Source organism: Denticeps clupeoides, chromosome 8, assembly GCF_900700375.1.
Source record: "Denticeps clupeoides chromosome 8, fDenClu1.1, whole genome shotgun sequence".
In the NCBI taxonomy this organism is placed as follows: Eukaryota; Metazoa; Chordata; class Actinopteri; order Clupeiformes; family Denticipitidae; genus Denticeps; species Denticeps clupeoides.
This window is the reverse complement of record NC_041714.1, coordinates 9,154,039-9,169,037: the sequence shown is the minus strand read 5'-3', so window position 1 is coordinate 9,169,037 and position 14,999 is coordinate 9,154,039. Positions and strand designations below refer to the sequence as shown.

Below are 14,999 nucleotides of genomic sequence, written 5' to 3'. Positions count from 1 at the left end.
ACAGAGGGGAGGCACAGTGTGTATGTGTGTGTCAGAGAGAGAGACAGATTGAGAGATTGTGCGTGTCACAATGTCACACACACTTTCACAAAATATGAGTGCCCTGCCTGGGGCGAGGTGATTACACGCTTTTAAAGAAATGCTCTTCATTTCTGGCGCTCGGCTGCATTAATAAAATTGATTCTTCGGAGCCGGCTGCGGCCATTTCCATCATCTCCCTTTAATGGGGTGGGAGAGGAAATCATTAATTCAACATTAGCTGTAAAGTCAGAGATGCTTATCTCGGCGCTGCATTGTGGGAGCCTGGCCGTGTGGCCGTGAACCGAAAAACTCACCTGCCCACCGCAGTCTTTCACCCGGCACCTTGCACTTCCGCACCTATGAATTATTGATTAAAAAAAAAAAAACCCCGACAGGACCCTCGGCGTTCGGCCAGATACCAGCTCGCCAGCACACTCGTCCACCTGGAGCCTCCTCGTGCGACCTGTGGCCTTCTCTGCCCTTTCCGACGGTCAGCGTGGCGGGCGTGTGGCGTGCCTGGATGCTAATGGCCCCGCCAGCGGGTGAGCCCTGAATGGGCTTGGGGATAAAATCTGCCCGCGCGGCGTCTGTGAAAAGGTGTTTTGTTTTTAAGCAGGGGGCTCTGTGAATGGGGAGAGATTGCCTTGGGCAGGCGCTGCCTCACCTGCGCCTGAAAGTAGTTACGAGTGCAGAAAAGGCATTTCGAAAAAGCCAAAAGGGCCAGGCTTCCGCTCGCCTTTTATCCAGTGTCCTTTCTCGTGCATTTTGTCATTTTGTCAGTATGAACCACACCTACACTTATTATTTCTAGAGTTGTGCCTTGCTAGAATGCATATTAAGAATGAATAAAGTATGCATTGGATCTGAAGTAATTATTTCACATTAATACTCCAATCTCGTTCCGACGAAAGGCGGCTAGTCACGGTGAATTAGATGACCTTAATCCACCGTATTTGTACACCTTGCCAGAGCAAATGAAGCGAGAAATATGAATCGCTCAGTATCGTCATGCACCGACTTTCAAACGGGAGTGGGTACAAAAATAGGATCAGGATCACCGAGAAGTGTATTTACTTCGAATAAACACACAGGGACTTTTGCACCTCATGAAATATGTAAAGAAGAACATCTGATGTGCAAATGCATCTGCTTCCTCAAAAACCCTTCAAACTATATAGAAAGTGAAGATCTAGCATAACTAGATGGCCTGATGCCATTCAAACTGAATAAATTCCATTTCGACAACGTAAACACAACCAAGGAGTGGCGCTGTGCATAGCAACGTGGCCTCATGCCTCCAACGGCTGTGAGTTCGAATCCCGGCATGGATTTCCTTGGGTTTCACAAAAGAATTAAAAAACAAATGAATTTGTTTTATACATTTTATTGATCACAAGCTCACAACACCAACAGTAACAAAGATAAAAAAAAGAGAGAAAAAACCTGGGCTGTATATTATAAGTCTTTGTAAAATACTTGTTGACTTCGGAAATGTTTTGAAGGAACAGACATTTTTCTAGGCATTCAAGGATAGCCTCAAGTCCATAAGAATCCCATACGGTTTTTGGGATAATCCAGTCTGGAGATTAATGTGTAACTGCGTGTGCCGCACTATTAAAGCACACTCAGGCCTGCTACCACAGAGGACAGCCTAGGAAGGGGGGGGGGGAGACGAGAGAAGGGACAGAAGAGCAGAGCATGTCTCATTAAGGGATATTCTACAGTTCAAATCGGCACGGCCTGCAAACTCACAATTCCACAGGCCGCAGATTTGAGAGTTCAAAATAACACTGGTGCTACATGTTTTTATATTTATATTTATATATATATATACATAGTATACATGTACACGGGCAGATCACGACAACTAACGGTATTTATTTGGGTTGTGTATAGAACTGGACAGGGTGTACATATGGCAATGCAAAGTTCTATAATGACTGAGCTAACTGACATGCAGGAAAAGTACACCAAAACAAGAGCTATAACACTTACTATGAGAAACGTGGCAAAAAGCGAAGGATGGTTAAAAGAGAAATGCATCCCATCACTCAGATCGGCCCTGATCTTCTCATTCTACCTTATACTGCATATAGTAATAAAAACGTCAAGTACTTCGGATCCAGGCGCACGCCGTAGGGAGCTAGAGGCTGAGAACGGGCGAGACCATGTTAATAGGGAGCGAACTTCTGCCGCTCGGATTTTTTGATGCCAGCCGTGGTGGGGATCTTTGCGGTGTAAGGGGTGAGGCCTGTCGCCAGGCCAGAGGAGGCTGCGGCGTGCACGGCCAGCAGGGGCACTGTTTTCATGCCAAGCAGGCTCGAGACGGGCACGGCGTAGTGGGCGCTGGGAAGTGCGGAGAGGGTGGAAGGGGAGTGCACGTTAAGGGTGGCGTGGGGGGCAGCCCCGGCTGTGGCAGCCAAGACAGCCATGGAGGCGGGGGTGGAGGCGGGGGAGGCAGACTGGGAGAAGCCCATGTTGAGGTCAACGGGGGCGGAGGCGGCAGAGGAGGAAGCGGCCTGGATGCTGAGTTTAGCCATCTCTAAGCTGCAAACAGACATGGTGGGGGTGGGAACAAAAGAAGGATTTGAGAGATGGAGGGGACGTAAAGGGCAAAATTAAGGGGCAGAGTTAAGGGGGGGGGGTGGCACCCAATCACAAGGAAGGATGGAAAGAAGTGGGAGACATATGGGAGAAGGGTGAGAAAAATGAAAAAAAGTAAATCAACAAGGGAATGTTATGTGTTACAAGGACAAATAATAAAAGGGTTTCACATGCCATGATGAGTATTAATTGGCTGAGGAGTGCAGAAATGGCTGAGAACGATTGTCTAGTATCATTTTCTGCTAATATTGTCACATTGAAGCTTTAACACTGACACCAGAAATGTACTGCCTAATAGGGTCAGGCAGGTAATCGATAATTCATTTGATGAAATTGCTAACTGTGTGTTCACTGGTTCACACAACATTATCCGGTGGGGAAAAAATATATCATGTCATCAGTGATGTAACATCCCCACACTTTAAAAAATGAGCAGTTGTCTGTGGTGTGGTCAGACCAAGGCAGAGACCCCTAACGTTTAACAGTCAGACAATGATCGGAGACCATATTTTGGAAATTATAGTGTGTAATACAGCTTAAATTTCCAGAGGTCTGAGCATGGATCTGTTTTAACAAACTGAATGTTTTTCTAGGGCAAGGTTGGATTTTTCACTCCAGGGTGTTTTGAGATGTTCAGAATTCCTACCTGGCATTGATGAGGTACTGCGCCACGCTGATATTAGCCGGGGACCCAGTAATGGTTACATGGCGCACCGCTGAGCCGTCCGTGGCCCCGGCAATTTTAATCTGTGCACCTGACATCTGGCGAATTTCATTGATTTTGCTTCCTTGTCTGCCAATGATGCAGCCTATGAACTGAAAGCAGAGAAGACAAAGAGGATGGGACAGTAAGTCAGTTTCTGTCTGTGTGGTGTAAGTGAGGGATTTAGTTGTATGTAATGGATGCTGATGGTGATGTAGTCCTGACAAAAAAAACAGATGCTGTATTATGATGGCACAACAGCCGGCACAAAGAAATCACACAGGGGCACACCCACTAATGTCTTCAGCAGCACGCCATCTTCATTTCCACAGATGAAAGCAAGATCTGCTGAGTAGTTATTTCCTCTTCTCTAGTCTACAGCAAACGAGCGCTCAGCCTCTTCGTTTCTAATGTGCAAAAACCCGTTAGACATTAACGTTTGTGCAAAAGTGTAGAAGTGTCCTGTTTTCCCAAACCAGCTGATGCACCGGCTACTCAACTAGTTTGGGAAAAGTCCCGCGTTTTTAGCTGTGCCAACCTTTTAGCTTAAGTGACACGCTCTAAACCAATTGTTGTGAATAATGAAATGCATACATTTACATTTACATTTACATTTACAGCATTTATCAGACGCCCTTATCCAGAGCGACTTACAATCAGTATTTACAGGGACAGTCTCCCTGGAGCAATTTAGGGTTAAGTGTCTTGCTCAGGGACACAATGGTAGTAAGTGGGATTCGAACCCGGGTCTTCTGGTTCATAGGCGAGTGTGTTACCCACTAGGCTACTACCACCCTATTATATTAATTAATGACCATTCCCAGATCCATAGTCATTTACAACATCAACAATGTTGTTTTTGTTGCACAAAATAATGTCCATTTCTTAATTGCCCTAAACGTTTGAAAATTAGTGTACTGTACACTCTTGTGGCATTAGCAAACACAATCCCATTCTTGTATTCATGTATACTACAGCACAGTTAGTTTCAAAATGCAATGTATATAAAGCAATATCTGACTATAATCACATATAAACAGACTGGCACTTAGCATTGTAGCGCAACAGAAGTCCAAGACAGTTTCCTGTGTCTTTGGTGCTATGGTGTCACAGTTGCCATGGTGTCGCAAAATGTACACCTTTCATCAATAATCATACCAACAGCAACAGTCATGGGCTCTATATTTATACATCAACTGAAAGCATGACATTTATTCTGCTACATGATTATCCCAATGGTTGGCTTTTCATGCTTCATCTGACAGAATATTCTCAAAAATTGCTCACATCATTGGGAATTGTCAGCTCATGGGAACTTGTAGCAATGGTGGCTTCAAGACCTACAGAAAGAGACAGAGAGTAGTAATATTACAATAGTAGAGAAAACAGTTCTTTGTGGCATTGTGTATGTGCATACACATGCAACTTCATGAAATGAAAGAAGTCACATATGCATCTGGTCGTGTGACATTGTGCCATTGTCATAGTTCGTTTATAGGGATTCAGGATGGGGGCTGGAAGGTTGAGGGCTGGTGTGGAGGAGGTGACACAACAGGAAGCTGATATTTAACCTCATAAATCTATAGATTTTATTCTACTGACATAGAGTAAAGTTGGACTGGAACAGTCTTTGAAATAGGTAGAAAGTTACATCCTTTTTTTGTGATGAATGTTTTAGCACTCTAAGGATGAATGGATGACCTGGACACAGTAATAAAATATGCTGTCACATCGTTAATAACCAACCATGACACTTTCAGGGCAATACGTGTTCCTAAGTGGAGCTCAGAGGAATTGGTGAGTTGTTTGATGTACAAAGACAGAAAACAAAGAGAGGGCGACAGAGGAGAAAGAGGGACAGAGAAAGAGACGGACATTCCCAGGGAGATTTGGGTACGTACCAGGGAAGGTAGGGTTGTTCTGCCCAAGGGAAGTAAGGGGAATATGCTGCATAGCCAACTGGTGAAGCTTGGTCAACTGCAGGGCAGGAAGGGAGGTTAGAACTAACCAATCATATAGAATTATCCCAGAGGAAACAGACAGCTAGAGAAAAGGCTGATCTTCACCATCAAGTTAGTCCAATTTATGACTGCTCAACCCCTGACAGAAGCTGGCATAGAAACAAAGATCCACATCTGATTCTGTTAACATGGGGTAGGAGGGAGTGTTTAACGTAATGTGAATGCGTGTTAGTTCTTAATTAGATCATGCTTGGAACTGATGGTAGGGGGGCATGTCTTGGCCAACATAAATTGTCTACAAAAAAGCTGTTGTGTTAGATCTAATAAACATGGTTAAGGTCGGGAGACTGGAAATATTATTATGGGTGACAAATCCATGCAGAATGCGGTGGGGAAGTAGTGGTGGCTGTGGTGGATGGGAGTTGGCTGGGTTGGCATTGGGTTGGCAACACTTTTGGAGTGGGATGCCAAGTGCACTAAGAGTGCCACGAGAACTGCACTCACATCTTGGTGGGGAATGGCATACTGCCCAGGAATTGTGAAGGCCTGTGGGGAGAAAAATGGGGTATTTGTTCAGGAAGACTGAGGACTTCATCTGACTGTAATTAACTAAATGCAAATATAATGGTGTGTGCAGTATACACACACACACACACACACACACACACACACACACACACACACACACACACACACACACCTATATTTATGTATATAAAATGCATATACAGTACAGGCCAAAAGTTTAGATACACTTTCTCATTCAATGTGTTTTCTTTATTTTCATGACCATTTACATTGGTAGGTTCTCACTGAAGGTATCAAAACTATGAATGAACACATGTGGAGTTACATACTTAACAAAAAGTGGAGACCTGACCTCCACAGTCACCGGACCTGAACCCAGTCGAGATGGTTTGGGGTGAGCTGGACTGCAGAGTGAAGGCAAAGGGGCCAACAAGTGCTAAACACCTCTGGGAACTCCTTCAAGACTGCTGGAAAACCATTTTAGGTGACGACCTCTTGAAGCTCATCGAGAGAATGCCAAGAGTGTGCAAAGCAGTAATCAGAGCAAAGGGTGGCTTTTTTTGTAAAGTACATAACTCCACATGTGTGCATTCATAGTTTTGATGCCTTCAGTGAGAATCTACCAATGTAAATAGTCATGACAATAAAGAAAACACACTGAATTAGAAGGTGTGTCCAAACTTTTGACCTGTACTGTGTGTGTGTGTGTGTGTGTGTGTACACACACACACACACACACACACACACACACATATATATATATGCCTCTTCTTATCTCTTTGCATAAAAGAGTTAATGGCTCTTCTTCAAGGCTGTCTTTCCCCCTCTGCCTGTCCCACATTAACCTTTGATTCTCCTCAGCTAGTCTAAAGGTCAGAGCTGCCTACTCCTCAACAGCAATACACGGGAGATCCGTCAGACAAAAGAAAGGGCGATGTAAGTTAGGCTACAAAGATAAAGAGGGACTGGTGAGGAGAGGCTTCATGTGCTTCTATTTGCCAAGTCCAATAGCAACAGGGGTAACTCAGAGGCAATTTCACATAGAATCTATGAGTCCAGTAAAGTTACCATAATCTCGGGTACTGTTTTACAATATACCTGCTGTTTCAATACATCTCCATACATAAGACAAGCTGGTCTGACTACTGAAAGTATCTAGGTCTGAATGTGGACTGCGGTGACAAAGACTGCCCTCTTGTGGTGGAACAAACCCTGCCCTGTTGGACCTGCTTGCACGGCATTGGCTGATTTGTGTGTGCATGACCTAGATTCAAGTCATCATAAATAAAAACCTGTTTTAACTTTTTCTAGTCAAGTGAAATATTAAGATTACTGACAATGATGATGATGATGATGATGATGATGAGTATACTTACTGAGGATGCATGTGGCTGTGCTAACACTGTCCCTGCTGTAGAAGGCTTTGGGCGATAAGGGATCGTTGCTCCTTTGGGTGGGGACTAAACAACAACACCACCGATTGTAAATCCCCAAAACAAGCACAGAGTATAACACACATACACACAATGAAGCCATGTCAGGTAAGCTACAGATGCATATTCATAACCAGTGGGCCACCTCCCTCCAATGTATTAGCAACAGTGATGATAAGGTGGGCAGTTATTTCTGTTCGGTGTAAAGAATGTCTAATGCGAGCCTGTTTGCACAGTCGTCCCCCAGGAAAACTTCAAAGCAGCTTTCCTTTCCACTTACCTCCAGCATTACAGTGCAGATATGTCTCACACACTGGGTGATGGCTTGGGGTGTCCCAGATACTGTCACCGCTCTCTCTGTGGAATCTGGCAGCAGATCTCCTGCCACTTGGACCTGAGCGCCAGTCGTCTAAAAACAAAAGCAAGTAACCGTTGGTGCCATGGCTGGACAGGCGGGCACATTAAAGCCTTCGGTACAGTTCCTGGGGATCCCTCAGTGTGGTTTATTGTATTTGAAATATACGGTAAGACTTTAATCACAAAATATGCGACTATGTAGGCCAGCCAATTTAGCTGTATATATTTTGGCCAGTTCATTTTGCTATATATAATGAGGCTCTGGAGGGTCACAATGTCCTGGGCATTCTCTCCAGTCTGGCAACGGATCAAATATTTCTATGATATCCATAAATAAAGAGAACCCACATTATCTCTAAAACACAAGCGCTCAGAAAATCCTTTCAATCATCCACGCTGAATTATTGTTTGCCGTTTGTTTTTGACGTGGAGAGAGCAAATGCATTCACGCCCTGAATGAAATTGAAATTTCTGTTGCTGAGAGAACACGGCTGGCTGCACAGTTCAAGGACAGCGTAGCCATTCAAGGATCTCCCAAAAGGCGGTTATTGGTGAGCTGTGCTGCTCTGTTTTGGCATTAATGAATTGCGTGCTGTAAAAAAGTCTTAGGTCGTCCTCACCTCTCGGATCTCTTTGATCTTGGAGCCCCCCTTTCCAATCAGGGAGCCACACTGGCTGGCTGGGAACACCAAGCGCAGGGTCACTGGGGGTTTGCTGGTCACTGTGCTATTTATCATGCAGGCATTTATGTCCTGAAATAGCCATAATGAGCCTTTGAAAACTGAAGTCATCTTTATTTCATCACTCACTCACTCACTCACTCAATAAATAAATGAGTAAATAAATGCAATTATGGGCACGTTCTATTTAGGCAAATTCTACAGAGACACATCAGGCGTCTAAAAATAGGTGGATGTTTTGCCTGATAGTGTGACACAGAATATGACAAACCTCTTCAAACTTCTCAGCAATCATGGCAAAAGCTTTGAAGATAACCTCTGAGGCACCTGTGATGGTGACAATCCGCTCTGGACTGGAACCATCGGAAATGTTAATCCGAGCTCCACTCTGAGGACCCAGGACACACTTTTTAATCACAAAACTCATTCAGCTCAGTGCACATTTGCGGCAAATTACAGCATATATATTTATTACTAACTTCCATAAAAACATTACACTTCACTGAATGAATTTTATTTTATATAACACTCTTACCTCTTCTCTCATTTTTTTGACAGTTTCTCCTTTCTGAAATGAAAAATACATGATAGAAATGTACATGGCTATAGTTGAACTGTAGCAGAACTGCACCCATAGGCCACCAACTATTTGACACTTGATCCAGGGTTTCATTAAAACTGTAACAGTTATAAAAGGAAATGAAAGTTTCATTACATTCTGCCCACTCCCTATTCTAACAAGGACGTGCAATATTTCATAACTGAGCATATTCACAGAGTCCTCAAACTCTGCAATGTTGGTTAAACAGTGAAATTTTTGGATATTGCTGTGAAAATGTGTTATATGGTCTGTACAAATTTAATCATTCAACAGATCAGGTGATTCATTCTACGGTTTGATTAATACTAACAACAATGAAGCATAGTATTATATTATTTTTTTAGCAATTAAACCCAATACATTCTTTAGATGGCAACCTTTAAAGGTATGAAACCCAAATAAATACATACCTTTCCTATGATGCTGCCAACTTCCTGCAAGTAAACACAGGAAAGGCAGTTTAAGTACAAATATAGTGTTTAGTAAAGTCACTAGAAAAGTTGCTAGTAAACAGACCAATACACAGTATTCATGAAGTTTGCACACTTTGTAAAAAGTTTGCTGAAGACTTATTCATTATTACAACATTTACATAGAGCCCCACTAAACCACATCCATCAAGATGGAGAATGACAGTAAAACATAGATTCATGGTCAAATTCTATTTCTTGCTAATGCTTGGTCCAGCTTGTGCTCACAGAACATGCTCCAAGAGATCTTCCTTCTTGAAGAGCTAAGTTCAAATCCTAATCTAACACGTGATAAGATAATCAGGGTCTTCTCAGGGCATTCATTAGCTTGATCAGGGGGTTTGAGTTAGAGTAAGACTGACACGAGGAAGAGACACTAGGTAGTAACTACAGTAATATGTTAGTTTCACAATTGATTTGAATCAATTGATCGAAACAGTGATGAACACAGGTAACGTTGGCAAGTCCTCACTTACCTTTCCGTGCATTAGAAGCCGTATTGTCAGGGTCACGTTCAGGCCCCCGTCAGAGGTCAAAACCTCCCTTTCATTAATATTCATGATCTCCAGTGGTCAAGGTACTCCTCTCACGGTCTCACAAAGATGCAGACTGAGACACAAACAAAAGCAACACAAACAAAAGAACAGCAACAAACGCAATTATTCAGTTCGTTTGCAGTAGTGTCATTGCCTTTGTTTTTTCGTTATCTATTTTCTACAGTTCCATTGAAAGTATGTGCAAGCAAGCGTCTCTAATGTGACCCACGCTCGTGATCACCCCATTGGTTCTGCTTAAATAGGACTTGTGTGACAACATGTTTTGCGATAAAAACAAAAATAAGCTTTTTCTGTATTGCTTGCGTTTTGGATCAAGTGACACCAATGTGACCATATCTAATCAGAAGCTGTTAAAATAGCACCAAATGCACATCATGTGCTTCCTTTTGGCCAAAGAGGTCTTTGTTAAAGTGAGCTCTGCATTGCATATTCATTAATATTAATGTAAAACGCCACAAAGGCTTATCTTAAAAAAAGACTAATCTTAAACCAGCAGCAATGATATGATGAACAATTCAGTATATACTGATCATAAGATAACTTGTATATCCAGTTTTTGTCTGTGAAATACTTATGGTCATAGAACAATTGAAACAGAGAGGGTGCAAAAAATATAAATAAAACAAAAAAAAGGTATGTGTGTGTGTGTGTGTGTGTGTGTAAAATATAAAACAAAATATTGTGCTAAAATTACAACCCCAAAAATATAAATTGCAAATAACTGTACGTGACTGGGGTGCTCTCCTTAAATTAAGACAAGATGTTTAGTCATATTTGAAACGTTTTTTTTACTTGGATCCATTTAGATACCAGGGCCTCTAGGTTCATGTCCAGCTTACATTGTGCAAGATCAATGAAGGTGTTTTGTAATCAGAAAAAAAGATGAGGGTGCAAGTAGAGAGGGACCATCTCCACTGACAGGCCTTCTCTCTGCGGTGCTATCAGGTAAACGCACCAAACAAACAGCAACTCCATGCCCTAATCCTATAGGCCAGGATTTGTTTGACTAATGCTAAAACCCTTTTGACCCATTTCTGTCTCCCCCAGCATGTCAGCATCCAGTCAGGATTTTAAACAACAGAGCAGCATTATTTTGTTAAAATGAATTTTGATGGGCTGATAAAATAACTGTTTCATTATCATTACGCGGCTCGCTTCAATTAAAGAGCCCAAAATGTGGCAATTTAGGAGGGCAAGTAAAAAAAGAACATTTCTGTCATCAATAGTCATAACAAAGCAAATACTACACTGTGAGAACTGTTTGATGCACACATCCATTGTGCCTTGCTAACAAGGATTCATAATCTATAAATTAATGACTGATAACAATTGATCATGCTGAATGAATGTTATTGTTTGTAATGCATGTGATATTCTACCCTTCCCCCCACATTTAGAACACTTACAAAAAAAAAAAAATGCTTAGACCCTTCAATGAGCATGTAATTATGCTATAATGGACCGACTGACCAGTAAAAACCCGTTTAGTTCTCCCATGTCTACAGATGAGTTATCTCCGATCAATTCGTCTGGGTTCCTTGAGCTCCAGAATAACTCTCTGTTGGTCGACAACCCGATTAAGCCCTTTGGGGGCCTGTAAAGTGTACATGTCGAGAGCTGTTAGTAAAGCGTGGATTCAGTATAACTCACCTGCTGGGCTTGTTCATGTGCCTGCGACAGATTTCTTTTTCTTGTCCCCCTTACAGTGTATGTCCAGTGTCTGTCCGAACGTCCCAGGGAGTGAAGAGTTGTCCCCCTTTGTTGTCAGTTGTGTTCAGAGAATAGACAGATGGCCTTATGCCCGTAGCCCTGCCGGAGTGAGACTGGCTTTACTCTTTTTTTTTTTTTTTTTCTATTCCCTGGCTTAGCCTCTGATAAGCCACACCAGGGGAAGTAAGCTAGCGATCCCTCTGCTCACCTAACTCATACTGCAAAGGAAGAGGTTTCAGCGCTCATTAAGTTTCTTCTTGCAGGATAAGAGCATTTATTTTGCACAAATGACAAGGTCTTGTCATGCTGCTACATTAACCGCCAGCCGTTATCCTACTGTACCCATCTGAATTACATGCTAAAGCAAACCACAAATGTACTGATGTTCGTAGAAATACTCATATAATTCAGACAGCATTAACAAACTATCATGCTGTTGAAAGTAGACCAGTAGGACAAAATGCATTATTTGTCTCATGAGAGTTGAGTCCTCTGCATCTTAAGCTGTGGTGTATCATTATGGTGAAAAGACACAATGTTTCGGTGGACTGCCCCCCCCCCCCCCCCCCCCTCCACTAATGAGGCCACAGCCCCGTGAATCTGTGAATACAATGTAGTCCTTTAACCGAACAAGGGCATTCAGCACGGCACTGAAATTATGGACTAAATGAGTCAGTCGGGCAGAAGTGGCATATTCAATTACAACATGGTGCTGAGGACAGGGACGCACAATGGGCTGTCTGGACCATCCACCGCATAGTCCCAGCAACAAGTGTGGCAGTCATCTCCATGCAGACTGCATGCTTCAAATGTGCATGAATAATACACATTTCCAGAACAGAATCGGTATTCCAAAGGTTACCGTCCGTGCACAAATAAAGTTCTGGAACTGAGCATGAAGGTACTATATAGCCATGATACTACAACCACTCTGAATCAAAGTGTGGAAAATTTCACCAGCTGACATTTCTAGTGTGCATTATTCTGACAGGCCATGTGTCCACTGGCCATATGTCCACTCTGCCCCCCCCCAAAAAGCCATCATTAAGTGGAGGGTGGCTGCTGAGCATTATTTTTGATCAGGTGGTTGTTGAAGATGAATAGAACCCCCATGGAGGACATTTCCTCTGTAATTTCCGTCATAATGTATTTCAGCGCTGTAATATTTGCCATATTTATCATCACTTGGTGCCTAACATCATCAAAACCCATTTGTCATTTGTGCTCAGGTGCAAAAAAATTTATGTATGAAATATGTAGATTGTAGATTTGGCATGCATGCACAGAATGCAAACTTGAATATCTTTTGTTTTTTTTTGGAATTCTGATTTCCGCGTGGAAAATGTGGGGCAACAAAGATTGTATGTGTCACAGTCGCACAGGCAGCTCAATCAAATGTAGTCTAGAATGGTGGCCGTCTTTTCTCAGGGCGGATGAATGATTTAACCAAGAGATGTTGTGCCTTGGTGACAGCTGATTACACAAATAGGAAGTGATCGATGGCCATTCTGCCCCACTGACAAAGCTCCGGTGCTGTAATCATCAAAAGTTTACAAAAGCCACACCTTCACAGGCTTCTTAGGGTTTTAAGGAAGTCTGGATCAATAATTGGTTGATATTTTTACTACACAGTAACAAATGACAAACCAATTTAATGCTGGATGTGTTTTTATTATTTTAGTTATTCTTATTAATCCGCTGAAAACATCAATACCTGCTTTAATAGGTGGATCTTACAGCATGTGGTATAATCCAGTCATTTCACTGACTGATTCCCCATGAATATGGTAAAATAATCTAATCTTTTACAGAATTGGATCACCACTTGACCAACCGAAATCATGACCCGATCACATCTACAAACAGCATAAATGTTGTTCAGTGACTGGCATGTAATCCATCCATCATCACAAGTTCTGTGAGCAAAAGATAGTACATCATCCTGGTCATTCAAGGATCCAAAGGTGAGGTAATGAGGATTAAATCTTCATTTATACCTGCTGTGTATAATTGTTGTGTGCAAATAGTGGAAGACAAGCATTAGATAGTACACAAACGAGTTTTAGTCCTCCTTGAACCATCACCTTATGATCCTAGGAGCTGTGTGGTCTAGAGCCAGGCCTGGGGTTGGGGTGCGTGAGCGAGCGCCTGGTTGCCGGGATTTCGCCAATGGGGCCCGGCCGGGCCCAGTCCAAACCGTATACATCCAAATGGCTCATCCAACTGTGGACCCACCACAGTTGGATGAGGAGGAACATGAAGGGTACGGTGCAATGTGGTTCGGGTGGCAGACCGAGGTGGGAGCTTTGGCGGTCCGATCCCTGGACAAGGAAACTGGCTATTGGGACATGGAACATCACCTCTCTGGTGGGGAAGGAGCTGGAGCTCGTGGAAGAGGTTGAGCGGTACTGGCTAGATATAGTCGGACTCACCTTTGGTTTGGTGGCAGGAGAATCTTGTCTAGCTTCATCAGGCTCTGAGCTTCAGCTCTTGCTGGGTAGGTTTGCAGCCGAGTGTGAAGCGGCTGGGATGAGGATTAGCATCTCCAAATCTGAGATCATGGTTCTCGACCGTAAAAGGGTAGCTTGCCAACTCCGGGTCGGGAGAGAGTTCCTGCCTTAAGTGGAGGAGTGTAAGTATCTCGGGGTCTTGTTCACGAGTGAGGGAAGAAGGGAGCAGGAGATCGACAGGCCAATTGGGGCAGCGTCTGCAGTGATGCGGACAATGAACCAATCTGTCGTGGTGAAGAGGGATCTGAGCCAGAAAGCAAGGCTCTCGATTTACCGGTCGATCTACGTCCCAACCCTCACATATGGTCATGAACTTTGGGTAATGACCAAAAGAACGAGTTCGCGGATACAAGCAGCCTAAATGATTTTCCTCCGTAGGGTGTTTGGGCACAGCCTTAGAGATAGGGTGAGGAGCTCGGACATTCGGGAGGGACTGCTGCTCCTCCACATCGAGAGGAGCCAGTTGAGGTGGTTCAGGCATCTGGTCAGGATGGCTCCTGGATGCCTCCCTGGGGAGGTGGTTTGGGCATCTGGTCAGGATGGCTCCTGGATGCCTCCCTCGGGAGGTGTTTCGGACATGTCCTGCCATCAGGAGTCCCCCGGGTCGACCCAGGATGCGCTGGAGAAATTATATCTCAAATCTGGTCTGGAAACGCCTTGGGGTCCTGCCGGAGGAGCTGGTGGAGGTGGCTGGGGAGAGGGCTGTCTGGGATTCCCAACTTGGATGCTGCCCCCGCGACCCGGATAAGCGGAGGAAGACGACAACGACAAACAAGCAAAGTTTATATATGCAATGGGTCTTAGAAATGCATGTTTCAAATATGATACACACTTCATTTAAGAGTTAAGTAACACTGGTGTGAG

General features: G+C 43.5%; 1 protein-coding gene across 4 annotated transcripts; it reads right to left on the bottom strand.

Moving 5' to 3' along the window:
- Window positions 1-1,389: 1,389 nt before the first annotated feature.
- Window positions 1,390-11,779, bottom strand: LOC114795432 (poly(rC)-binding protein 3). 4 transcript variants are annotated; one of them, XR_003750507.1, is made up of 14 exons: window positions 11,566-11,777; window positions 9,835-9,967; window positions 9,299-9,322; window positions 8,823-8,855; window positions 8,559-8,675; window positions 8,228-8,359; window positions 7,531-7,659; window positions 7,194-7,277; window positions 5,794-5,835; window positions 5,230-5,305; window positions 4,616-4,668; window positions 3,272-3,441; window positions 2,017-2,568; window positions 1,390-1,672 (listed from the first exon to the last, which is right to left on the bottom strand). XR_003750507.1 is itself a non-coding variant. In XM_028988688.1 (13 exons), exons 2-13 carry the CDS (start codon window positions 9,916-9,918, stop codon window positions 1,636-1,638), a joined length of 981 nt encoding a protein of 326 aa, XP_028844521.1. In that variant the 5' UTR covers window positions 9,919-9,967; window positions 11,566-11,779; the 3' UTR covers window positions 1,390-1,635. The 4 variants fall into 4 exon arrangements, 3 of the variants coding, with proteins under 3 accessions (XP_028844521.1, XP_028844520.1, XP_028844522.1); XM_028988688.1 differs by lacking the exon at window positions 2,017-2,568 and having other exon boundaries at window positions 11,566-11,779; XM_028988687.1 differs by having other exon boundaries at window positions 1,390-2,568.
- Window positions 11,780-14,999: the final 3,220 nt, after the last annotated feature.

Coding starts and splice junctions, on each gene's coding strand:
- LOC114795432 (XM_028988687.1), bottom strand. CDS start 9,918: ATGAATATTAATGAAAGGGAGGTTTTGACCTCTGACGGGGGCCTGAAC. Junction 9,323..9,834: donor GGCTTCTAATGCACGGAAAG/GTAAGTGAGGAC, acceptor GTTTACTTGCAG/GAAGTTGGCAGCATCATAGG. Junction 5,836..7,193: donor CACAGCCACATGCATCCTCA/GTAAGTATACTC, acceptor TTCTCCCCACAG/GCCTTCACAATTCCTGGGCA.